Source organism: Hemicordylus capensis, chromosome 13, assembly GCF_027244095.1.
Source record: "Hemicordylus capensis ecotype Gifberg chromosome 13, rHemCap1.1.pri, whole genome shotgun sequence".
Taxonomy (NCBI): domain Eukaryota; kingdom Metazoa; phylum Chordata; class Lepidosauria; order Squamata; family Cordylidae; genus Hemicordylus; species Hemicordylus capensis.
In genome coordinates this window covers 119868-142185 of record NC_069669.1, presented here as the reverse complement: position 1 = coordinate 142185, position 22318 = coordinate 119868, and the positions used below count along the sequence as shown (strand labels likewise).

Sequence of the window (22318 nt, the reverse complement as noted above, 5' to 3'; positions counted from 1 at the left end):
GAAGGGGATCATAAGCCCCTCCTGGATTGATCCTCATCCCTCTATGCAGGATCAGCTGGTCTTGCGGCAGCAAGCATGACTTGTCCCCATAGCTAAGCAGGGTCTGCCCTGGTTGCTTATGAAAGGGAGACTGATGTGTGAGCCTGGAAGAGATTCCCCTTATTAGAGGATGGAGCCGCTCTGGGAAGAGCAGAAGAAGGTCCCAAGTTCCCTCCCTGGCAGCATCTCCAAGACAGGGCGGAGAGAGGCTCCTGCCTGCAACCTTGGAGAAGCCGCTGCCAGTCTGTGAAGACGATACTGAGCCAGATGGACCCAGGGTCTGACTCGGTATCCGGCAGTTTGCTTCCTTAGACGGGGTGGTTGCAGTCGGAGAGCCTCTGCGTGGCCATCGCTGCTTCGGAGGCCGAGGCGCCCCCGGCGGCGCTTGCAAGGGAGTCTTCGGCTTCTTCTGGGGGCGGGGGGGGGAGCGGCAGCGGCAGCAGCAGCCGGGGACCACCTGGGGCCTCCCAGCGGGCATCCAAGCCAGCCTCGCCCGCTCTCCTCCCCAGCGGCACCCACCGCAGGCCGGCCACTCCGGAGCACTTGCGTCTGGGCTGCGCGGGCAGCGGCGGGGCCACTTTGAACCATTTAACACCAGGACGCGTTCACACGAAGCAAGAGCCCGAGAGCAGGAAGATGCGGGGAGGGGACGATGACGACGGGGCGTCCGCCGCCCAATCACGGCTCCGCTCTAGGCGTGGCCCCGCCCCTTTATGCTCTCCGGACAGCAGCGCTCACTTCCGTCCCGGAAAACTAAACAACATGGCGTCCAGAGACAGAACCGTGTTCAGGTAACTGAACGGCCACTCTAGTACTTTATTTCTACAAAGGCTGGGGCGGGGGGCTGGCGGTTTTTTGCGCATGCGCGTGTCAGCCAGGAGGCTCGCTCTCTGGACTCGGCGGCGGAGCGTCTCGAGCGAAGAGCCGCAGGTTCGAATCCCCGGCGGGGAGCATTTGGGAGGCCCTCGATTAACCCCCCTGACAAAAGCGTTTCTTTTCTCGGGAGGCAAAGACCAGAGACACGCCAGTCTCCTTCTTTGCCTTACGCGCCTGAGGGTGGTGGGAGGTTATTCTGGGAGGCGGGAGGTAGCAGTCACTCTCCCTGCACACGTGGTAGGAGGGGGCAGAGACACCCCCCGCCCCCCGCATTTACACAAGATCGCGAGAGAGCTTCCCTGTGCAAAAGCAGTCTATCTCTGCTGCCCCAGATCATGAGTTTCCTTTGCAGACCTGGGAGCCTGGCCCTACCCAGCCCGGGGGCGGGGGGCGGGTGGGGGCTCTGAGATGGGGCTCCTCGCTGGCTCTTCAGCCTCTCCGCCCCAGAGAGCTGAGCACCAGGAAATCTCTCTGTCTCTCAGGAGGGCAGCACAGAAGAAGCAGAGTGGCTTTGGGGGGGGGGGGGAGGAGGCGCCTTGGTTTCTGCAAGAGGCAGGGTGGCGTCATATTTCGCATCAATGCTCCTCTTCTTGTCCTAAACACGTGGACGGGGTGGACTGAACTTTCAAGCCGGCCTGCTCAGGATAAGGCTGCCTGTTATCCCCGGGCAGTGGTGGGGAGGGGGGGCTTGCTTGAGGAGTTGGACTGGGGCGACGGGTGGGGGGTGGGTCTTGGCTTCTGGCAACAGGGTCTGGGCTCCTGCATGCCTTCAGTGACTCCTGTGTGTGGGATGGTCTGTTTCTCCTCAGGCCCGCGGAGGAATGAGCCAGCCCGCCCCAGCGGGGGCCCCCACGGCCAGCCCCGGCCCGCCGCTTGCCCCAGCCGGCTCTGCCCAGGCCTGCTGGGCTGCCCTCCGGGCGCTCCTCCCCAGCACCAAGGAGGACCTTCGGCTGGACTTTGGGCCGCGGGTGGAGCGCAGCGTGGGGCAGCTGGCCCAGCGGGCCGCCGGGCTGCTCTACAGCGGGGGGGGCCTGCCGGGGGTCCCCTCCTTCCCCAAGGCTGCCCGAGACGCCTGCCTGCAGACCAGCCAGATCCTCTGCGACTACGCCTGGGAGAAGCTGAACACCGGCGCGTGGCGAGACGTGGACCGGGGCTGGCGGCGCCTCTACGCCTACGGCTGCCTCTTCCAGGCGCTCTGCCTGTGCCGGCAGGGCGGGGCTTGCGCGGAGGCCGTGCGCGCCTGTGACCTGGGGCTGCTGATGGGAGCCCCCATCCTGGACAACGTCTTGGTCAGGGCCGTCGACGTCCTTCAGCAGCACCTGCCCCCCTGCCCCCCAAGGCCGCCGGTGGGGCGAGGCGGAGAGGAGCCCCTTCCGAAGGTACTGGGGCCCCTGGCTCTCCGCCCTGCCTGGGAAGGCGGGTGCTGTCTCAGGCCTGGCCCTGGGCTCGCTCGGCGCTCGCTGGGTGCCTTCCAGCCCCCTCTCCCCAGCCTGCAAGGGGCGGGGGGCGGGGTGGCTGGGTGACCTTCGGGCCGCATCCTGCAGAGCTCTGGCTGAGAGATGGGCTGCTCTCCTCTGTCGCAGAAAACCCGGACGGGCTTCCCGCCGGCCCCTGCCATCTCGGCGGACGCGGCTGTCTCGTGTCTCCGCTGCCCGTCCCTGGAGCACTTCCAAGACCATTACCTGCTCCCTCAGAAGCCCGTGGTTTTGGAGGGGGTGGCTGACCACTGGCCGTGCATGAAGAAGTGGAGGTGAGTGCTGGGCCTGGCCGTGCTGCTGCTTGCCCCACGCAGGGAGAGCAAGAGGGAGGGGGCTGCCTTGCAGATGCCGGCCTGCGAGCCGACCCCAACTTGGGCCTTGCTGGGCACCAACCCCGGAGGCGACAGTCGCAGCCAGCCGTACACACACACACACACACACACACACCCCTGGTACGGTTGCCAGAGTGGGCTCTCTGCAGCCAGGCGGGAGAAGCGTTGCTTGGCCATCTGTGGGTGGCAGGTCTTGGAGCGGGAGGATTCCTGGCAGCGGGTAGGATTCCTGGGAGCCCGGGGGGGGCAGTTGCAAGCTCCTTTTCCACACGGGAAGGGTTAGGACCCCCCCCCCGAGCAAGGAGTGAGAGACGGCACCCCTAGCCCAGTCCAAGCCTGGGGCCCCCAAGGCACAGGCAGCGCAGCCGACCAGAGCACAGGGGACCTCTGCCCCCTGCATGGAGTCCTGGGGGTGCCAGCCTGGCTCTGAATACCTCTCTGTAATGGGGGGCGGTGTGTGTGTCTCCTACGGAGGAGGAGGAGGAGGCCTGCTGCCAGGCACGATGGGCAGTGCAGGGCTAGGCCGATCGATGGGTCTCCGTGTGAGGTGCCTGCATGAGGAGGAGGAGGCGGCTCCTGGCTGGCGCAGGGGTTGGGGCCACCAGCTCACTTTCCCAGAGGGCCCCCTGAGCCCTCAGTCCTCAACTGAGACTGTGCCAGCAGCATTGGCGAGCGCCCCCCCCCCCCGCCGAGGGGCAGTCCCTGGGACCGGCCCTTCCCTGGAGCCCCCTTCGAGCCGCTGTGGGGTGTCCCAGCCGGCTTCCTCAAATTCCAGGGGGAAGTCTGCCTCTCTTTCCCGCTGCATATCTGAGAAGTCCCATAGCAAGCAAGCAAGCAAGCGGAGAGGCTGGAAGGTTGGAGGGAGAGGAGCTAACTGTGCCAGCCTCTTTCCTCCGGGGGCTCCTTCACTGCTGCCGGATCAGACCCTTTGGACATGGGGGAAGTCCTCTCCCTCCCCCCCCCCATTGATGCCTTTTGCTTTCTTGCAGCGTGGATTACATCCGCCAGGTGGCGGGCAGTCGCACGGTGCCGGTGGAGCTGGGCTCCCGCTACACAGACGAGGACTGGACCCAAACCCTCATGACTGTTGAGGATTTCATCTGCCAGTACATCGAGGACGAGGTCTGGGCTTCTTGTGGGCTTTGAGTGGGGGGGGGGGGAAGCCGTCTGGCTCGGGGAAAGGGGAGCAAATGCGGGGACATCTTTTTAATGCAGGAATGTGCAAGCTTTGAAGTTATACAGAATGCTTCTCTGGGCAGAATGGAAGGGAGGGAAGTCATGGCTGCCTGAGGCAAGGCGTCATCAGGGCCTGGGGTGCCTTGCAGGCAGGATGGCCTGGCTGGTGCTGAGTGAGGGTGGCTGGGCTGCTCTCCAGACCCTTTGCTGTGGTCCTGGAGTGACTTTCCGTGTCCTTGGAGTTCTGTCTGTAACCCTTGGCATTCCTTCCTTGCCCCCCCCCCTTCCGATTCCAGAACCACACCGGCTACCTTGCTCAGCACCCACTTTTTGACCAGGTGAGTGTGGGGATGGCCCTTCCCGGGCCGTGATCACCTTCTGCAAGGCGAGACAAATTCCACGTCCACCGAGCCTGTTGGGCGAGTCGAGGACATTCCGCCCAGCCCCTCCTCCTCCTCCTTCTTCTGGGAGGCAGGGCTCTCAACAGGCGGCAGGGCCCAGACGGGGTGGGGTGGGGCTGCAGGAAGAGGCCGGGCTCGCAGCTGGGGGCCTGGGTCCTCCTCCGCTGCCAGGGCTGGGGCCTTCTGGGACCCTAACCCTAACCCTAATCGGCCGGTGGCTGGGTTCCTGCTCCCCACAGCTCATGGGCAGGGGAGCCAAGAGCTGGGAGGGGCCTCCTGCCTGCCTGCCTGGATCACGGCCAGCTGACTAGAGGGAGACAATCCCCGGACTCCAAATAGGGTGTCAGCCCCAAGCCAGGCAGGGAAATGCCACTTCAAGAGGAATGTGAGTCACGCGCCTTGCTGCAGGCAAGCCAAGGTCCTGTGGATGCCTGCTGCAGGGAAGCAGGCCTGGCGCTTGGCCAAGAGCCGTCTAGTCTGTGGTCCTTTCCGCTGATAAGCAGCCCCGCTTTTGCCTTGATTCTTGGCGGCCAGATCCCGGAACTGAAGCAGGACATTGGCATCCCCGACTACTGCTGCCTGGGCCAAGGAGACGAGGACGAGATCGCCATCAACGCCTGGCTTGGCCCGGCAGGGACCGTCTCGCCTCTTCATCAGGACCCCCAGCAGAACTTCCTGGTCCAGGTCTCTGCCCTTCAGAACAGGCTGGCTGGGAAGCCCGGCGAGGGGGGAGGCTGGGCCGGGACTCAGCGGTGGCTCTACCAGCAGCTCAGAGGAAGAGCCCCCGCTTTGCAGGCAGAAAGGAGGTCCCTCCCCGGCCGCATCTCCAGGAGGCCTGGGGACGAACGTCCTGCCGAAATCTTGGGGAGCCGCTGCCAGTCAGGGGAGACACAGAGCTCTTCGATGGGCAGAGGGCCTGACTCAGCAGCAGGCAGCTGCCTACGTCCCTAGGCACAAGGAGGACTCCCCTCCCAGTGTTATCCAGGGAAGGCTCTGCGCCCCCAGAGAGTCTCGGCCGCCACGGGGTGGCTGGCAAAATCCCAAGGAGGTGATGGGAGGTTTCTCAGGATACCTTCCAAGTGTTTTGGGCTTCCTCTTTCCCAGAGGAGCCCCGGGGGGGTTAGGCTGCCAGGGCTGGCCTGTGGGCTGTGCTGCTGCTTCGGCTTCCCCTGCTGGAAGGGCAGGGAGCAGATCCAACCTCGGCCTTCCTCACCGGCAGAGAAAGATCCCCACGGCCGAGAGTACGCTTGGCTAGGGGAGGAGGGAGCGTGGCCTCGGCCGCTGCGCGACAACCTTCCTTCCGCCTTCTCAGTTTCGCGTCTTCTTCTTCCCCACCCAGGTCATGGGACGGAAATACATCCGCCTGTATTCTCCCCAGGAGTCGGCAAAGCTGTATTCCCACGAGGGGCACCTCCTGCACAACACCAGCCAGGTGGGCGGCCCCTGCAGCGCCCCTCGCAGTGGCCCTTCAGGCAGCCCCCCCCCCGGGCTGGGCAGTAACCCCCCCCCCCAATCCTGCACTGCCTTTCCAGGTGGATCCGGAAGCCCCCGACTTGGCCAAGTTCCCCAAGTTCGAGGCAGCGGCGTCCCAAGCCTGCGTCTTGCGCCCTGGCCAGGTCCTCTTCATCCCCGCCCGCTACTGGCACTACGTGCGCGCCCTGGACACCAGCTTCTCCGTCAGCTTCTGGTGGTCGTAGCGTCGCTGGAGCCGCGGGCGGTGCTTCCACTCCGCCACCCCCGGGCCGGGGGAGAAGGCGGGCGTTCTTCGCGGAGGACCGGCCCTCCAGCCACAGCTGCCCCGCAGGAGGAGGGGGAGGCTGTCGCCCCCCTCCGCACTCCCCGCAACACTGCACTGCAGCAAGGGGCAAACTGTCGGCACAAGCCCCCGAATTCAAATCAAGGGGGTGGGGGCCGGCAGCAGCAGCAGCAGCAGCCTCTCCTCTGCTGCCTCCCTCCGTACAAGGCAGGAAGACGCAATCCCTTCTTGTCTTGCGAACAAGCACAGGCCCTTTGCACTGCCCAGACATGCCCCTTGCAGGCTCCTGGGGGAGAGGCAAAGGCACTGGCTGCAAGGCAGGAGAGATGTCAGCCTGAGGAAGAGGCAGGGCTGCACTCCAAGTCCTGGAACCAGATCCCCGCACCCCTCCCTTGACCGGCGGCAACTCCCTGCACTTTGCGCGTTCAGCAGAAGTTGCCAGCCCAACCCTGGAGGCCCTGCAGAGCAGAGACCGCTTTTCGGTGAGGCGCTGGGCCCTGCCCCAGGAGTGCCGGCTGCCTCCCAGAGAAGTCTGATTGCCGGGCAGGGGGGCAGGTCAGCTGCCTGCCTGGTAGACCTTGCAGACTCCTGGGGGCGCAGCTCTCCTTTGCTGCTCCTGCTGTGGCCTGTCGGGAGCTGCCAGCCCAGGCGATTTGGCTTCTTTCTTGTGGCTCCTCTCTCTGCCCCTTTCAGACCCAGTCACCCTGGTTTGCCCCTTGGATAAAATAAACTACCTCTTGATTTCATAACTCTTGGTTTGCAGCTAGCGTGCCTGATCCCCAAACCCCCCTAACAGGCCAGCCGTGGGGTGTGTGCTGTTGTCGGGGGGGCGGGGGGCGTTAGTCCCCGAGCGAGCCACCCCAGCATGGTCAGGAGGGCCGTTATGGGCACTTGAGAAAGACGCTCTAACTAGAAATGAGGCAGGACGCTTGAGAGGAAAACTGCCAGACCTTTATTACAAAGGAGGCCCAGGAGGGCAGGGGCCGGCTCTGGGCCAGGCCGTGGTCCCGGCAGGATGCCGACGTCTCCTGGCACGGCTGGCCTCCTACCGCTGCCTCGTTCCCACCGAGGAGGTCCGTCTGCTCTCCCTGGGGCTGCTCGCTGGCTGCTGGGGGCGGGCTGGGGGGAATGCAAGGCGGGTGACCCCACAGCCGCAGGGTGCAGCCCCTCTTCCCACCCCTCAATTCCCCCAAAGCAGCCCAAACTGGTGTTCGGGGGGGCTGCAGGGAACGCCAGCAAGCGAGGGCCCCTCTCCATTTGCATCCCGGCCCAGTTGAGCTCGAGGGGAGGAGGAGGAGGCGGGGGGGGTTTCATCCCACTGGACAACATCTTAGTCGGGGGAGTTAATGCGTCGGTCGCCTGCCCTGAGCAATGTGGCGCAGGTCTTAAACGAACGACAGGCACTGCCTGGGAGAGGGCTCTGCGTTCAATTCTGTATGAACCGAACACCGAACAGGATTTGCATTTCTCCCTGGAGATGCCGGGTTTGGCCCAAGGCCAAAGAGCCGCCTTTCTGGGCAATGCAAGGGAAGCCGAGCGCCCCGCCCTCCACCCAACAGGAGCTGGCTGGCGGGGGGCGGGGGGGCTCCTGAGGGGCTTCACCTGGAATCCTGTGGGGCCAGAACTGCTTGCACTGAGGACAACGAGGTGCTGTTTGTGCCTGGAAGTATTTGGCCGAGCAAGGCAAGTGCATCCCAATCCCACAGGTCTCGCACACTTGACTCTGAAAGGCAAACGGTCCCGGTGGGCGGAAGGCCGGCCGGCCGGCCGACCCCACACAGGCGTCTCCCCGCAAAGCCCCCAGCATCTCTGCTCCCAGCACGTGCCCTCTGGCGGCGCTGAGGCGGGGGCAGAAGCCAGCTCCCAGGGCATCGTCCAGCCCTTGGCCGTGAGGCTGGAGGAATCCACACCGAGGGGTGATCGGGAAGCCAGGCGGCGCCAGCAGCCAGCCTCGGGTGTCCAGCCCAGGCTGGCTTGACCCCGGCCGGCCTGTTGGCCTCACCCGCAGCCCCCGCTGCTCACTGGCTTGGTTGTGGCCTGCCTCAGACGGCTCTGTCTGGCCAGGCCGTGACCCGCCTGCTTGGCTTCCACCTGGCCCCCAGGATAGCCAGAGGTGGCAGAGGCGACCCGGTGCATGTCGGGACGGACCAGCGCAGGGAAGCCGGCAGGCCAAATTCCAATCCCAGGCTGGGCTCCCTTTGCCCAGCTGCCGGGAGGCAGAAGCGACGCATTGGACCAGGGCAGCAGGGGGTGGGGTGGGGTGGGGTGGCCCCGCTCCCCCCACCCGGCCATTTCTCCAGACAAAACCAGGGTCCCCTGGGGGCTGCTTTTAAACCGAGAGGTGCACTCCTGGCCCAACCTGGGCCACACCAGCGTCTGCCCTGAGGAGCAAGGCAGGCCCCGGCTCCCCCCCCCCACCTGCCCCGGCCGCGGTGCCTCCTACCTACCTGCACGGAGAGGCTGTGGCAGATGTGGCACTTGCGGGCCGTCCCCGGGTAGTGGCGGAGGATGTACTGCTCCAGCTCCAGGATGCAGCGCGGGTGCAGGGCGTACTCCCCCTCTTTCTAGGGGAGGAAGAGTCGGCCTGGCAGACGCCCCCATGCCGAGGGGCTGCCCCCCCCTTGGGCCAGAGCCCCGCCCTCACCTCGGAAAGCCACTGGTCCTGCACCAAGTTCTGCAGCACCTGCTCCGCCTCCCGCTTCTTCATTTTCTTTGGCTTCAGCTGGTCAGCCGAGTTCAAGATCTCGGTGGAGGAGGCCAAGCCGCTCTCGGACAGCATGATCAGGTCCATCTGCGGAGCGACACCCGGGCCTGAGCCGCCAGCAGGAGAGGCGCCTTCCCGCTCGTGCCAAGAGGCGCAGGCGGCGCTGGGCCGGCCCTTCCAGGCGCTCTGCACGCCAGGCCCCCCCCAGCCCCCCGGTCCCCGGTCCAGGCAGGGGTGGAACGGAAGCCGGACCCCGGAAGCGTCTCCCTCAAGGCGGGAGGCCTGTGGCCAGGGTGGGGCTGCCTGCCGGGGAGCGCCGCTCGAGGGCAGCCGATCCTCTCCCCTCCTCCTCCAGTGCTCCCGTTCCAGTCCCAACTACCTGCGCTCCTAGAACAGGCAGGGGCCCAGGGGGCCGCCCCCCCCTCCTTCCTTCCCGCTGTGTGGGCCCCACTTGGCTCGGCCCCCAGGTGGGCGGCTGGCCACACTTGCCGTCTTCTTGAAGAGTTCGAGCTCGTTCTCAGAGTAGTCGCTGGCCATCTTGGTCACCTCTGTTTCTGCCAGGTTCACCTGCGGGGGGCGGAGGGGGGGGCAGGCGCCCTTTGAGCTGCAGCTCCAGAGGAGGCGCCAAGCAAGCAGCCCCACCCAGCTGCGCCCACACTGGGCTCCTCCAGGGCCCTGGGCGGCTCGGCCGGGCCTTGGCCTCTGCAGAGGAGCCCCTGCTGCCCGCGGAGGAAGATGCTGCCAGGGAGGGAGGGAGGGAGGGAGGGAGGGAGGGAGCCCGGGGCCCTCTGCAGGCAGCTGCTCCTCCCAGAGTGGCCCCATCCCCTGAAGTGGGGGAGATCTTGGCGGGGGGGGGGATCCATGCTTGCTGCCACAAGACCAGCTCTCCCCGCTCAAGGGCCGAGGAATGTGTGGGGCAGAGCCGCAGAAGCTCACTGCGTTTTGCAAGCTGCAGCTCTGAGGGTGGACCGGTGTTCCTGTAAGTGTGCATGGAGAGCATCCCACCCGCACCCGAGCACATCCCTGCTCACCAGGGCATGGTAGGTCCTCCCGTCCTCCTCCGCCAGGCCCTTCCGGACCTCCATGGAGAGGGGCCGCAGCTGGGCATTCACCACCTGGATGAAGTCGTCCAGTCTGTCATGCATGTAATGGACTGGGGGGGGGGAGCACAACAGGAAGATCCATCACCTTGTCTGCCCCACAGCCCTTTCTGCCCGGGAGCAGCCAGCCCGTGAGCGAGGACGAGCAGCAGAAGGATGCCGGGCACCGGGCCGGGCCGGGCAGGTGGGCCCCCTTTCCCCAGGCTGCTACCAGCGCCTGCTCCACTACAGCACTGCCCCCCCCGGGTATTCCAGAAGCCCACTCTGGGGAGGAGGAGGCCACCTGGAAGCCGGAGGAGGCCACCAAGCAGCAGCAGCAGCAGCACCCAGCCAGGCCCCTGCCTGCCTGGTTGCTGAAGCCCCCCAGCAGGCAGTCCCACTTCTCCTCAAGGGGGTGGAGGAGAGGAAGCCCCTCGGCCTCCTCCTGCCCCCCAGGTGGAATGGTTCCCTCTGGTCTCCTCGCCTGCAGGCAAGAGCTCCAGCTCCTGCTAGCCCTGCCCTGGGTGGGGGGGGGGAGTGGGGGCACTCACTGCGCCAACACTTGGGCTTGGAGGGACCCAGCCGCACCAGCTGTGTGTGTCTGCCCCAAGTGCCGAGGCTGGACAAAATTCCCGATGGGCCGGGGGACCCACAAGAAGGGGGGGGGGGTGTTGCACCAGCATTCCCTGAGTTCATATTTGCAAGACCTGTTGTTGCTGATTCACACAGATCTCCTGGTCGGGGCAAGTGGGCCAGCTGGCAAGAGGAGGGGTGGGGTGGGGGGCTGCCCAGCTCATGAACTGCCCCAAAGCAAATGGGGCAGGGGGGGGTATGTGGGTGCTCTCTGCTGCCACCGGAGGGGAGAGTCCCTGGCCAGGCTGGCCTCCCTCACTCCCCCCCCACCTTCTGGGCTCTTCTGTGGCCTGCCCCCCCCCACACACACACACCCTGCGAGCTCAGGCGAGGAGCCTTTGCCCCCTCCCCACATCAGTGCCTGTAAGGGGGCTTAGGGTGGTGTGCAGAAGAAGGGGGTGGGGGACATGGGTCGGCAAGCGCCCCCCCGCGCCCGGCCCCCTATCTCTGTTTCAGAGATCTAGAATGTGGGGCATAGCTCGCCGCCGCCGCCCCCCCCCCCGCACTCTGCCCTAGTTCTGTGCCGCCCCCTCCCCTCCCCTCCCCTTCCCCTGCCCCCCAGCTCCACCACTGCACCCCCGGGGGGGGGGGCGGACTCAGCCGGCGGCGCCCCCTCGGCAGGGAGGGCAGCGGCGGGGCGGGGCGCGGCGGCGGGGAAAGGCCCGGCGGCCACGCGGGGGCACCAACTGCCGGGCGGCGGCCGAGACTGACCCCGGTGGAGCTCGCAGGAGCGGCGGTGCAGCCGGATGGCCTCCGCCCGCTCGACCACGCCGCGGGCCAGCAGCGCCTGCAGGAAGTGCCGGTGCGCGTTGCTCATGGCGGAGGCGGCCATGGCGCGGGAGGGGGCGGGAGGGAGGGGGGAGGAAGGAGGGAGGGAGGGGCCCACGGCGCCAGCCCCGCCCCCGCGGCCGGGAGGGGGAGGAGCCCTCCGGAGAGAGCCGCCCGCTGCACCCGCCTCCCCCCCCCCCCGGCGGCGGCGATGGCTGGAGCCACAGCTCAGCAGCGGCTGGATTCGGGCTCCCGCCCTGCAGCTTCGGGGCTCCCGGAGGGCGGCGGCGGCTGCTCACGCTTCTTCCCGGCCCTCCGCGGCCGGCTGCAGCTGCGTCCAGGGCGGGGGTCGGCGGCGGCGTCGTCCTCCAGCTGGCCGGACCCCCCGCCGCGCTCCCGTCCCGCCTCCTGGAGCTGCGAATGGCTCGTGGGCGCCCTGAATCCTGACTCCGCTTTCTAGGGAAGCGCGACTTGCAGGAGGAGGAGGAGGAGGAGGGGGGGGGGGGGACCTGGGAGAGCGCCCCCCGCGCCCCGCCCCCCTCCTCGGGGCCAGACAGTCCCTGGCACCGCCGGCGCGGACCGCCCTCCGGTGCCGCCTCCCCCCCCTCCCTCCCCCCCCCCCTTCCGGGAACCCCGCCGCTCCTCCCCAGGCCCGGCCGTGACGCCATTGCTGGGAGAAGCTGCTGCAGCCCCGGCAGGGCAGCGAGCGAGCGAGCCGGGCTGGCGGGGGCAGAGCTGCTGCTGCTGCCGCTGCCGCGCAAGTAAGTCCGGAGCCGCCCCAGGCCGCGCAGGAGGAGCCGCCCCGGAGCCCCCGGCTGCGGGGGGCAGAGGCGACCGGCTCCCTCAGGCGCCGCCCGGGGCTGGCCCCGTCCCGCCGGCTGCCGGCCTTGCGCGCTCCTCGGCGGCGGGGGCTGCCCTGGCCCGAGGGCCATTTCTGCCCGGCGTGGCTGGGCTCTCGGGGCAGCTGCTCTCTCCAGGCCGCTCCCGAAGGCCCCGCCGCGAGCCGGGCGAGAAGCCGGACGCCCCTCTGGGAATCCTCGCACCGCGCACCGGGGAGCCGCCTGTCTCTCCTCGGACCGGCGCGCCCGGAGCTGGGCCAAGGGCGGGGGGGGGCAGGGGGGCGGGGGGGCAGGAGGGGTCAGGGGGCGGGCCGGACCCGCCGCCCCCGAGGCGTGTGGCTGCTGCAAGGCTGAGCGCTGTGGCCTCCCGGCAGGACCCCTCTGGGCCGACGTCCTCCTGCAGCGCCGGGCTGAGAGAGAGAGAGAAAGAGAGAGAGAGGATGGCGGCGGCGGCTGGCCTGTGGTGGAGCCTCTTCTTCCCCTGCTGCCTCCTCGGCCGCCACGGTACGTGTGTGCGGGTGTCATGTCGCAGTCCAAGCAGCCGGGCCCGGGAGGTCAGCCACGGGGGCCGGGCACAGGGGAGGGGAGGAGCAGGCCGCTGGCCGGGCACCTGGGCGTCTAGGGTGCCGACCCCCAAGCCCCCCACTGGCCCGCCATTTGGGCCACCCCTGGGGCCAGCGAAAAAGCACACACACACCCCCGGACCTCACAGTATGTTGTGCAGGCCTGCCCCGTCGTCAGGAGGGCTGCTCCGGGGGCAGCATGGTGGATGTTAGGGTGTGTTGCTGCCTTGAGATGCTCTTGCTATAAGAGGGCAGGCTGACAAGCACCCCAGAGGAATAGCCCCGTTTCTCACTTTGCCAGGACTCTGCTGCCATTCACCAGCAAAGGAGGGCCAGTCCTTGTGTGGTTGGGGGTCTCATCTTACGGTTGTGGGGATCCTTGGAGTAGGGACTCCTTTGGGTAGGGTAAAGCAAGCTGTGGAGGCAGGGCAGGGGGGGATTTTCCCCTGCTAACTGAGCAAAGAGGCTTCTTTTAAAGTGGTGATTCTCTTGTATTTAGCAGAGGGAGAGCAACTGGCCCTATCCATCCCCAGCACAGCATTCCTCCAGTGTCTGTTGCTGGTATCTGCCTTGTGTTTCTTTTTAGATGGTGAGCACTTTGAGGACAGGGCGCCAACTTATTTGTGTATTTATTTTTCTGTGTAAGCTGCTGTAAGAACTTTGGTCGAATTGAATATATAAATATTCATAGTAGTAGAATGTGTTTTGTCTGGGTCCTTCCCTAGATGGGGTGGACACCCCTCAGAGAGGTCGCGTTCCCAAGCTTTGCTACAGGAAGTTTCTATGTCTCTCGAAGGAGATCTGCCGATCTGGTCTAGGTAGCTGAGTTGGGCTAGAGGTGTTTGTGTGTTGGCTTAATCTGCCTTCGGGAAGAGAAAAATGGGAGCAAACCCGAGGAGGCCCCCTCTGGCACCTGGGCTCCGGAGAGCAGTGATCCCCTCTGCCCTCCTGGCTTCACAGAACTGGGTTTCTGCATTTCTTATCATCTTTTCTTTCTTTTGAACCAAAAAGGGAAGTTCAGTGTCTCACTTCTCTTTTTATGGCAACTTGAAATAAAGTTTGTGTTGTGTGCAGCTCCAGAAGAGATGTCTGAAATAGCAGAATCTCCTGTGCCTGGGAGTTGTATGCAGAGAGGAGAAGGCTGGTGAGCATCAGCTCCGCTGTTTCCAAGTGGGAAGGCAGACGCCTTCCTGCCGGCTGTTCCGACAAGCTGGGGAGGAAACAAAGCAAAGGTCTTCTCAGGTGCTTTCTTAAAAGGTGCTTTGCAGAATCACAGAAATGGTTTGGGTGGCAAGAGAAAAATAACCGCCCTTGCAGTTTTCGCAATAAGCAGAAGACGAGGAGAGTATTTGCAAGTTGTTAAGTGCACACACACACATTGGCTAACCCAAGGCACCAGGAAGAAAATGTGCACGTGAGGGATGAGTCAGGATTTCACTTCCTGCAGATCCCTTTTCCAGGCCAGGGAATTCGGAAGTGTGAGCTCTCTGAATCAGAGCACCCGTCATCACCCCTGCCACCCCAGGGGTGGGGAAGGAAAGGCTACCCTAGTTGGACTCAGGCATGACGCTGTCTGTGCAAACAAGTGTCGGTCTGCGGGGCCATGCTCTTGGGCAGCGCCTGAGCTCACTCCAGAAGGGCGCCGGAGAGCAGAGGCCCCTCCAGCGCAGGGTGCCAAGGGGAGGGAGCGCCTTGGACGTGGCGTGCAGAGCAGACTGTGCGTGCCTTGGACGGGGCGTGCAAAGAGGCTGCTGACAAGCAGGAAAAGGCAAACCATCTCAGATCTGTTTTCAAATCTGTATGTTTGTTAGATTCATAAGCTGTCTGATAGGAGGCATCTTCAGGCGGTCTACATGAATAATAGTCCTGCAGTAACGTACAATGCTGCTAAGTTTGACATAGATTTTTGCTCTCACGTATCTTTTGGCTCGTGGCCTCCTCTCCGTCTTCGTTTTGCAAAATCCTTGAAGCGGCCGCGGCTGTTGCTGCTTGAAAGATGCCTGAATCTTGCTGGGGCTGCTGGCCCCCAAGTCCAGCTGCCGGCCAGTGGCCCAGAGCCCTCTAAGAGTGCATCCCACATTTTGGAGCTGCAAAGCAACTTGCTTGGGGTTCCCCACGTCCTTGCTTGTGCTTGGAGCATTCTCTGCTGCCTGATGATCGTGTTGTGCTGTGAGACACTGAGGAGCACCCACTCAGTCTAGGGCACCAGCCCCACTGCTGGGCATCTGCAGAGGATCTGCACCGCGGCCACCACGAGACACGGAGACACCCTGTCCCCAAAGGGCTCACAGTCTAAAAGGAAACCTAAGAGAGACCCCAGCTGCAGCCACTGGAAGGTTGATGCTGTGCTGGGGCTGGAGAGGGTCAGTCGCTCTCCCCGCTGCTCAGTCAAGAGAACCACCACAGTAGAAAGGCGCCTCTTGGCTCCGTCAGATCAGGGGAGAGGGCGGCTTGCATCCGGAGAAGGGGAGAGAGGAGGAGGACTGGGAGTCCAGCCCTGACCTGAGGGATCTCGTCTCATGGCAGGGCATTTAGCCCGTCTGGAATAGGGGTCCCGGGGGGCAGGGCGGGGTGCTGTTTGGCCTGCCTGAGCCACAGAGTGCTGGTTTCCCCCTCCCGGTTGCAGCTTCGGAAGGTGTCTCGCCAGACTGCCACTTGGACTTTGACAATCAGCTGGTTTGTCACTGGAAGGTGGAGAGCACCACAAACTGCGCCGAGGAGTTCTTGCTCTCTTACGAGAAGTACGACCCAGACCTTGGCCCGCTTCCTCAGTAAGTGCCCCGTGAGTGAGGCTCCGTGTGCTCTTTGAGTGTGTGTGTCTGCACCCAGCTCTGCCTCGTCTGGTGTCAGAAGCAGGGCTAAGGCAGGAAATCTCACACACACACACACACACCCGGGACAGTGGGGGGGGGGGGGGGGCGGGTGACTAGCCTTGGAATCTCCTGGCTGGCTGTGAAGCAGAACTGCAGGGAGCCTCGGAGGCCGTGCTGCAGGCCCAGCCCTACCTCTCCTGGCAGGTAGACCCCCAAGGAATGTGGAGGTTTCCCCTGGAAGGAGCGAGCCGCCAGAACGCGGAATCTCTCTGAGTGCTTCTCGTGCCAGTCGGCTCCAGAATGGTTAGGGTTGTATCTCCCATGGGGCCAGTTGTGCTGATTAGGGAGCTTTGGGAGTGCACAGAGTTCTTCTTCTTCCCTGAAGGAGACTTCTGTGCAGCTCCAAAGCTTGCTGCCTTCCCAGACCCATTGAGTCCCAGCAAAGGTGGTTGTCCCTGCTCCCAAGACGCTGAGCAAGAGGCAGGTGTGTGAGCGCATGGAGGGCTCCTTTCTCCAGAGATCTCTGGTCTTCCCAGGAAGTCGAACTGCACTCCTAAGAGCGGAAGCAGCCCAGACGGTGCCCCCGAGTGCCTCTGCGTCATGCCAGAAGAGCACTTCGAGTACGCCACATACCATATCGTCCTCGAGGCCAACGGGACAAGGACCTATGAGACGAGCCGACCCGCGGATCAGATGGGTGAGCCTGCCCCCCCCCCCCAGCTCTTGAGAGGCCTCCCGCAAGAGCAGTGACTTATGGGCTGCCGCTTTGGCTGCGGACGGGGGGGGGGGGGCGCCTGGGAGGGGTCCCTGCAGGAGGATCTCTCTCTGCACGGCGGGGGGGGGAGGGGGGAATCCACTCACACCGCCTGGTGGTGCACCAGGAAAGCATGTTCCGGCGTCCCTCCTGGGAGAGGGGGCAGGAGCTGCTGAGCCGTCGGCAAAGGGCCGTGACGGGCTTGCTTGCCCAGCAGCTGCTCTGCTGGCCTTGCCCCACATGGCCGCCTTCTCAGGGCTCTCCTCTTGCTTCTCCCCACCTGCAGTCAAGCTCCGGCCCCTCATCAACCTGACTGTGAACAAGAAGGAGCGCACCTTCGTCCTTTCCTGGTCATGGAACTACACACAGGAGAGTTACTTTGACAAGTACCATCGAGCGCATGCCCTAGAATACGAAGTCGCCTATTGGGCCAAGGGCAAGGATCAGCAGGTGGGCTGCTTGAGGGGGGCGGGGGGGGAGGTCCCCCTCTCTGTTGGCCTGGAAGAGCCCCGGCACAGAGGGCCTGCAGCTGGTGACAGGCTGTGTCTCCAGGGGGGCTCCCTCTTCAGCCCCCCAAGTGGAGGGGTCGCTGCTGCCAGCCCCACTTGCTCTACCTGGACACTCGGCCTCACTTTAGAACAGGGATCCTGCAGATTGGGTGTCCAGGACGGAATACGTGCTGCAGACGTCCACTGGGGGGTGGGGTTGTCCTTTCTGCTTCTGTTAGCCATGCCGAGGGCTGGGGAGGCTCCAGCCCAGATCTCCCTTCCAGTCCTTCTGAGCTTCCTTCCGCTTCCTTGAGCTCTTGGGAACACGGGAAGCTGCCTTCTGCTGGGTCAGAGCCCTGGTCCATCGAGCCCAGCAAGGGGTTCTCCACATTTCTGATGCCTGACTTCAGATGTTATCCTTATGCGTTTGGGTCCTGCAACGCTGCAAGTCCTCTGCAGAAAAATAGCTGCATTTTCCCATGGTAGGAGGTTTGTGCCAGCTAGAAAAGACGGCTCTCCCTGCTCCTGGCTTTGCACAACAACCGGCTGGACCTTTTATTTGTGTTTTCAATACGATCCTGCCAAGCCGAAGCGTTTTACCACTGTTGCGGCGTGTAATCCGGAAAGCGCCCCAGCAAGGAAGGCTCCATGTCAGCAAGCTGGGGCCTCTGGAGTGCTTACTTAAAAGGTTTATGGTTGCGGGGGGCGGGGGGGGGGCTAGAAAGTGGGGGGAGAGGAGAGTGTGGGCCGGAGAGAAGTTCAAGGCCACCGCAGGGAATTGGCTGCTCCCGGTGGGTGTCTTGGGAGTGGCGACACCCTTTGAAGCCTGTTTTCTTTCTTCCAAGAAGTACAATGTTAAAAAAAAGCAAGAGCCAAGATACGTCATCCTTGCCAGCAACCTCGAGTCAGGCGCCACCTACGTGGCTAAAGTGCGGTTTCACATTGAGCAATTCGGCAGCTGGAGTGAGTGGAGCGCCCCCTGCGAATGGCAGGCCGGTGAGTGTGGGGCTGGGCTGCCTGGGTGCTCAGCCCCATTGACTCTCATGAGCCCCACAGGGTTAGGGTCGCAGGCCCTGGCTCTTACCTCCGTACGCAAGTCCTGAGTTTTTGCACCCACCATCCACTTTGGGACGGCATCCCTGAGCCATGGGGGGAGGGGGCTGCAGAAGGGCGCGTCTGGCTGGCTTGCAGGAAGGCGGGGAGGCCCTGGGAACGAAGACGGAGGGCCGAGGGCCTGGAGGGGGTGTGCAGAGGCGTTTGTGGAGGAGCAGAGTGCCAGAAAAGGGTCGCCGAGAGCCAGCTGGGAGATGAGGAGCAGACTGCCCGGCTCGTCTTGTGGGCCTCAGAAGCCCACAGCAAAGCTGGCTGAGCAGGGCACCCCCTGGGCCCCTCCCCTGGGCCCCTCCCCTGCTCCGGAGCTGCTCCGCGGAGGGTTGGGTTGTGAATGGAGCTCCACAGCGCTGGTGCGTGCTGTGCTTATAGCAGCTGCCGGCACGGGGGGTGGAGTGCGTTGCGGCTGTGGAAATGCTCCCGTTGGGCGGGCAATGCCTCCGTTGATTGCATTGCTCTCTCGCTCCAGGGGGCTAGGCGTTCCAAGAAGTGGGGTTCCAGCCCCACACCCCGGAGGAAATGTTCTGCCCCAGGTTGCCAGGGAACACCCCCTTGCCAGGTCATGCCCAGGGTTAGGGAGCTGCCTCGTCCCGGCCCAGCAGTGCCCGGGATCTCAGGCCAAATCCCTCCCACCCACCCCCCAAATGCCCTGGCTCTGCCGCTTGGCCCGCCCCACTGCACAGAAGGAGTGGGCCCTGCGCCTGGCCACCTCTCCCCCACGGGGGGGGGGAGTTTGTCTGCTGGGGGCTCCTGCTTTGCATCTTCCAGTCCGAGTGGCCTCGTTTCAGGGCCCCGAGGCGTGTAGGGCGGTGGTGGTGGTGATGGCCCTGGCTTCGGCTGACACCGCCTCGCTTCTCTTATCCGTCCTGCAGACCCTGAAGACCAGCTCTGGCTGATGCCTCTCTGCTTGTGCGCCCTGGTCATGGCCCTGATGTTCGCCGGCTACTTCTGCTTCTCCAGGTGGGGGCTGCGGTCGGCCAGGGCTGTCGTGGCGAGGACCTTCCCTGGGAGGACGGGCAGGCTCAGGCGCTCGCCTCACTCGCATCTGCCGGAGCTCAGTGGCTGGCTTGGGCCCGGCCGCGCCCTTCTCCTGGCCTCTGAACTTGGGTTTGGATGGTGGTCTGGTGGCCTGAAAGCTGCCGGGGTTTGACTGGCGTGGCTTTGGGTGAGGGACGCCAGCCCCTGCCAGACGCCAGCTGGAGTGTGTGGCATCGGAGGGCTGGGCTCCCAGGAGCGAGAGGACAAGCAGCAGGCGGCCTCTTGGGGGCTACTCCCTGCCCAGGCCCCAGCCAGCGAGCTCTGCATCCTTCGAGAGGGCAGAATCCTGGCTCCGGGCTGGCTGCCTTCTGCCCTTGCACGTGGCTGGAGTGCCAGCAGATCTTCTCCTGAGTTCGCTGCAGGTGGGATGGGGGCTGCTTGCCTGCCTGCCTGGGAGCTGAGAAAGTCCAGCCAGCCAGGGACCGGGAAGTGACTCTTCCTTGCCCCACAGGCTGAAGGCGAAATGGTGGGACCGGATTCCAAGCCCGGCCAGGAGCACGATGGCCAAGCAGATGAGCACAAAGCCCGTAAGAGACCTCCAGGGCTCCCCGTGGGCGGAGTGGGGCCCTTTCCGTGCCGCTTCTGCCCTCAGTCTGCTTTCTTCCTCTTTCAGCTTCCAGTGGTGAGGAGGATCTGGCCCCTGAGGGGAGGGGAGGCCTCCGCCCCCGACACCTGCTGGGAACAACGGTATGTCTGGCCAGCGGCTGCTCCTTCACCTGCGCTCTCTGGAGTAACATGAGCCCCCAGAGGAAGAGCTCCCTGCCCTGAGGAGCTTCCATTGGTGGGGGAGGCAGCACGGGGGGCTGCCTGTGGGGTGGCCGGCCTGCTGCTTGGGCGTGGAGCTGCAGCCCCTCTTCTTCTCCACCAAGCAGATGCTGTGGGAGCTCTCCGGGAGGTCCCTCGAGGGTGATGGCGCCTGGGAGGAGCAAGGCCGGCGTTTGCCTCACGCCGGAGCTCACGCGGGTTGACCATCCTCTGGCGGTCTGCAGCAGGAAGGCAGCGGGCGGGCCAGGGGGCCTGAGGGGAGCAGAGGCGGATCCTGCCCCCCACGAAGAGGCCATGGCAGCCCTCTTCGTGAAGCTTTTGGACGGCGACTTCAGCACCACAGAGGACGCTGGAGCCCAGCTGGAGCCCAGGCCCGGAGCGCTTGGCGGCGGCGGCGGCTTCTCCTCTCCAGCAGCAGGGAGCCTAGAGCCCTTCTCCAAGTCTGGCTATGGGAGCTCCCGCACGGAGGCGGCTCCTCCCTGGATGGTGGCTCCTGTCCTGGAAGACCCCCACAACCAGGGGCTCCCCACTGCGGACGCGCTGCCTCATGCCCCACACTTGCCTCTGGACAGCGCCCTCGCCACTGATGCGATGGACCCCTGGACAGACTGCCAGGGGGCCAGTAGCGGCCCGGCAGCCCAGCCCTCTGGCTACAAGTGTTTTGACGGCCTCTTGCTGCGGCCCATGGCCAGCTGCAGCCAGGTGGGGGAGCAGCAGCCGTCCCCTCCACCAGGGGACCCAATCCAGGCACCAGGCAGTGAGCGTCGGGCCGGCTGCGCAGACCCTGCTGTTGCCGCCGCCGCCCAGGGGGTCTTCCCCGGAGGAGGCCTGGACGCCCCGTGGCAGCTCCCTTCCTGCAAAGCGGCTGTCCAGCAACAAGGCCTGGCCTGCTCCGCTGCCCCTCTCTTCTCTGGCTACCGCTCTTTCAGCTCTGCTCTTCAGAGCAGCACCCACCCCCCAGATGACTGTAGCAGCTGCCCAGGCCTGGCACCCCCCTACAAGCCCTTCCACAGTGTCTTCGAGGCCAGCCCCACAGAGACCCCCACAGGCAGAGACTGCTTGGACCCTCACCCGGGGCCATGGGAGGCGGCTGCCTGGAAGGCCTGGCCCAGTGCACCCTGGGAGGAGGGGCCAGGAGGGGCTCCCGGGGGCCTCCATGTGGAAGGAGCAGCCCATTAAGACTTCCAGGGGTCGGGGGGGGGCCTTTGGTCTTGCACACACAAACAGCAAGAGGCCGTGGCTGTGGGGAGGGTCTCCTCTTGCTTGGCCCAGGGTGCATCTGGGTCTGGGCACAACGGCTCCCTCAAGCTGGCCAGCAACTGCCGCTCTCTCCCTGCCGGCTTATTTGCAGCCTGCACTTCAGTTGCTGGCCGACCAGGGACCTCCCGGGAGAAAGGGGGAGGCACGCCGGGGACAGAGCCCAGCTCTGCTACCTTCCTGAGTTGGTGGGAGGTGGTAGGGTGTTGGTCCAGGATGCTTTCCAGATGACACCCTACCACAGGGTCACCACGGATCTGCTAAGTGTGCTTCCGTACTCCCTGTGGTTTGACACCCCAGTCCCTGTGCTGACAGCAAGGTGCCATTCACATGATGCCTTCTTTCGGGTTTTATCTTTGTATTATAGTGGTACAAAGTTGCATGTGCGTCGCAAAAAAACAACAAAAAACAGCTGTATTTCCCGGTTTTGCACAAGATAGAAACGACTGCTCCCCCTGCTGGTGGCTTCAGGCAACAGATGGCTGGACTTTTTATTTACTTTTTCAATACAATCCTGCCAAGCTGAAGCATTTTACTGTTGTTGTAGCTTGTGTGTAATCTGGAAAGCGCCCAGCAGCAGGAGCTCTTCTGCCGAGGAATGCCTCTCGTTGCCTCCCAGCTTCTGGCTCAGGCTGTGGTGTACTCACTCCCCACCTGAACTGCCTCGTGGGAGGGGGCCGGCCAGCTGTCCCCCCGCTCAGAGCAGAGTTTGCTCCCCTGCCGCAAGGCTCAGAGGTTGCCAGAGGCCGGGGCTCGAACGGAGGAGGAGAGAAGCCGACCTGTCCTGCCTCTCCCAGCCCCCCGCCCCCCACTCTCCTCCTGGCCTCTTTAGCATCAAGCCTGCCCTACGCTGATGGCCAGCAGTTGGGGGAATGGGACCAGCCCTGCAAGCAGAGAGAAGCTGCCGACTGGAGGGGGCTGCTTTAGGCTCTGAGCACATTCTGAATGTGTGTGATTGTACACGGTGTGTGAGCTTGGTTGGCTGCCGGGCACAGACTATGATGTTTTCAGTGTGGGTCAAGGAGGGGACAGGATTCTGGGCAAGGGAGCATCCCAGCCCTGCATTTTGAATTTCCAAAATGGCATCTTGGTGCTAGTGCTGGAAGAGCCCAGGCGGAGAGGGAGCCGTGCCCCGTGCTGGGGTGGGGGTGGGTCTCTCTGTAGGGTGCTGCAGATGCGGGGTGTCCCTCTGCCCTTGGGCTGGCCATGTGGCGGCCCTCTAGCAGCAGCAGCCTGCCTTGCCCAGCCTTGTTGGGCTGGCAGGGGCCCTACCAGGGTCTTCCTGGGCCTACCCCTGGGCCATCCCGCAGGCCACAGAGGGATGCTGCCCTGGAGCTTCTCCAGGAGCTTGCTCTTTCAGCGGGACCTGGCTGGGAATGGGAAGTGAGTAACCTCTCCCGGCCTGCTGGGGGGCCCGCGGATGGCACCCCATTGCCCGCCCCCCGGAGA

The 22318-nt window shown here is 64.6% G+C and overlaps 3 protein-coding genes across 7 annotated transcripts; 2 read left to right on the top strand and 1 right to left on the bottom strand.

The window, feature by feature from the left end:
* The first annotated feature begins 660 nt into the window (after nt 1-660).
* KDM8 (lysine demethylase 8) lies at nt 661-6807 on the top strand. Of its 2 annotated transcripts, none has more exons than XM_053276495.1 (8): nt 661-830; nt 1725-2294; nt 2499-2665; nt 3715-3847; nt 4198-4239; nt 4837-4986; nt 5642-5734; nt 5835-6807. In XM_053276495.1, the coding sequence occupies exons 1-8, from the start codon at nt 753-755 to the stop codon at nt 5997-5999; spliced, it is 1398 nt and encodes a 465-aa protein (XP_053132470.1). In that variant the 5' UTR covers nt 661-752; the 3' UTR covers nt 6000-6807. The 2 variants fall into 2 exon arrangements, with proteins under 2 accessions (XP_053132470.1, XP_053132471.1); XM_053276496.1 differs by lacking the exon at nt 661-830 and adding an exon at nt 884-969.
* Nucleotides 6808-6987: 180 nt separating this feature from the next.
* Nucleotides 6988-12226, bottom strand: NSMCE1 (NSE1 homolog, SMC5-SMC6 complex component). Of its 3 annotated transcripts, XM_053276498.1 has the most exons (8): nt 11662-12215; nt 11542-11578; nt 9794-9915; nt 9252-9329; nt 8703-8849; nt 8506-8622; nt 7661-7781; nt 6988-7177 (listed from the first exon to the last, which is right to left on the bottom strand). In XM_053276498.1, the coding sequence occupies exons 1-8, from the start codon at nt 12172-12174 to the stop codon at nt 7104-7106; spliced, it is 1209 nt and encodes a 402-aa protein (XP_053132473.1). In that variant the 5' UTR covers nt 12175-12215; the 3' UTR covers nt 6988-7103. The 3 variants fall into 3 exon arrangements, with proteins under 3 accessions (XP_053132473.1, XP_053132472.1, XP_053132474.1); XM_053276497.1 differs by having other exon boundaries at nt 9794-9877; nt 11542-12226; XM_053276499.1 differs by lacking the exons at nt 11542-11578; nt 11662-12215 and adding an exon at nt 11186-11344.
* Nucleotides 11867-21396, top strand: IL4R (interleukin 4 receptor). Of its 2 annotated transcripts, none has more exons than XM_053276494.1 (10): nt 11867-12003; nt 12456-12585; nt 15271-15415; nt 15994-16154; nt 16498-16661; nt 17548-17695; nt 18682-18769; nt 19299-19374; nt 19461-19534; nt 19720-21396. In XM_053276494.1, the coding sequence occupies exons 2-10, from the start codon at nt 12522-12524 to the stop codon at nt 20789-20791; spliced, it is 1992 nt and encodes a 663-aa protein (XP_053132469.1). In that variant the 5' UTR covers nt 11867-12003; nt 12456-12521; the 3' UTR covers nt 20792-21396. The 2 variants fall into 2 exon arrangements, with proteins under 2 accessions (XP_053132469.1, XP_053132468.1); XM_053276493.1 differs by having other exon boundaries at nt 11868-12003; nt 17545-17695.
* Nucleotides 21397-22318: the final 922 nt, after the last annotated feature.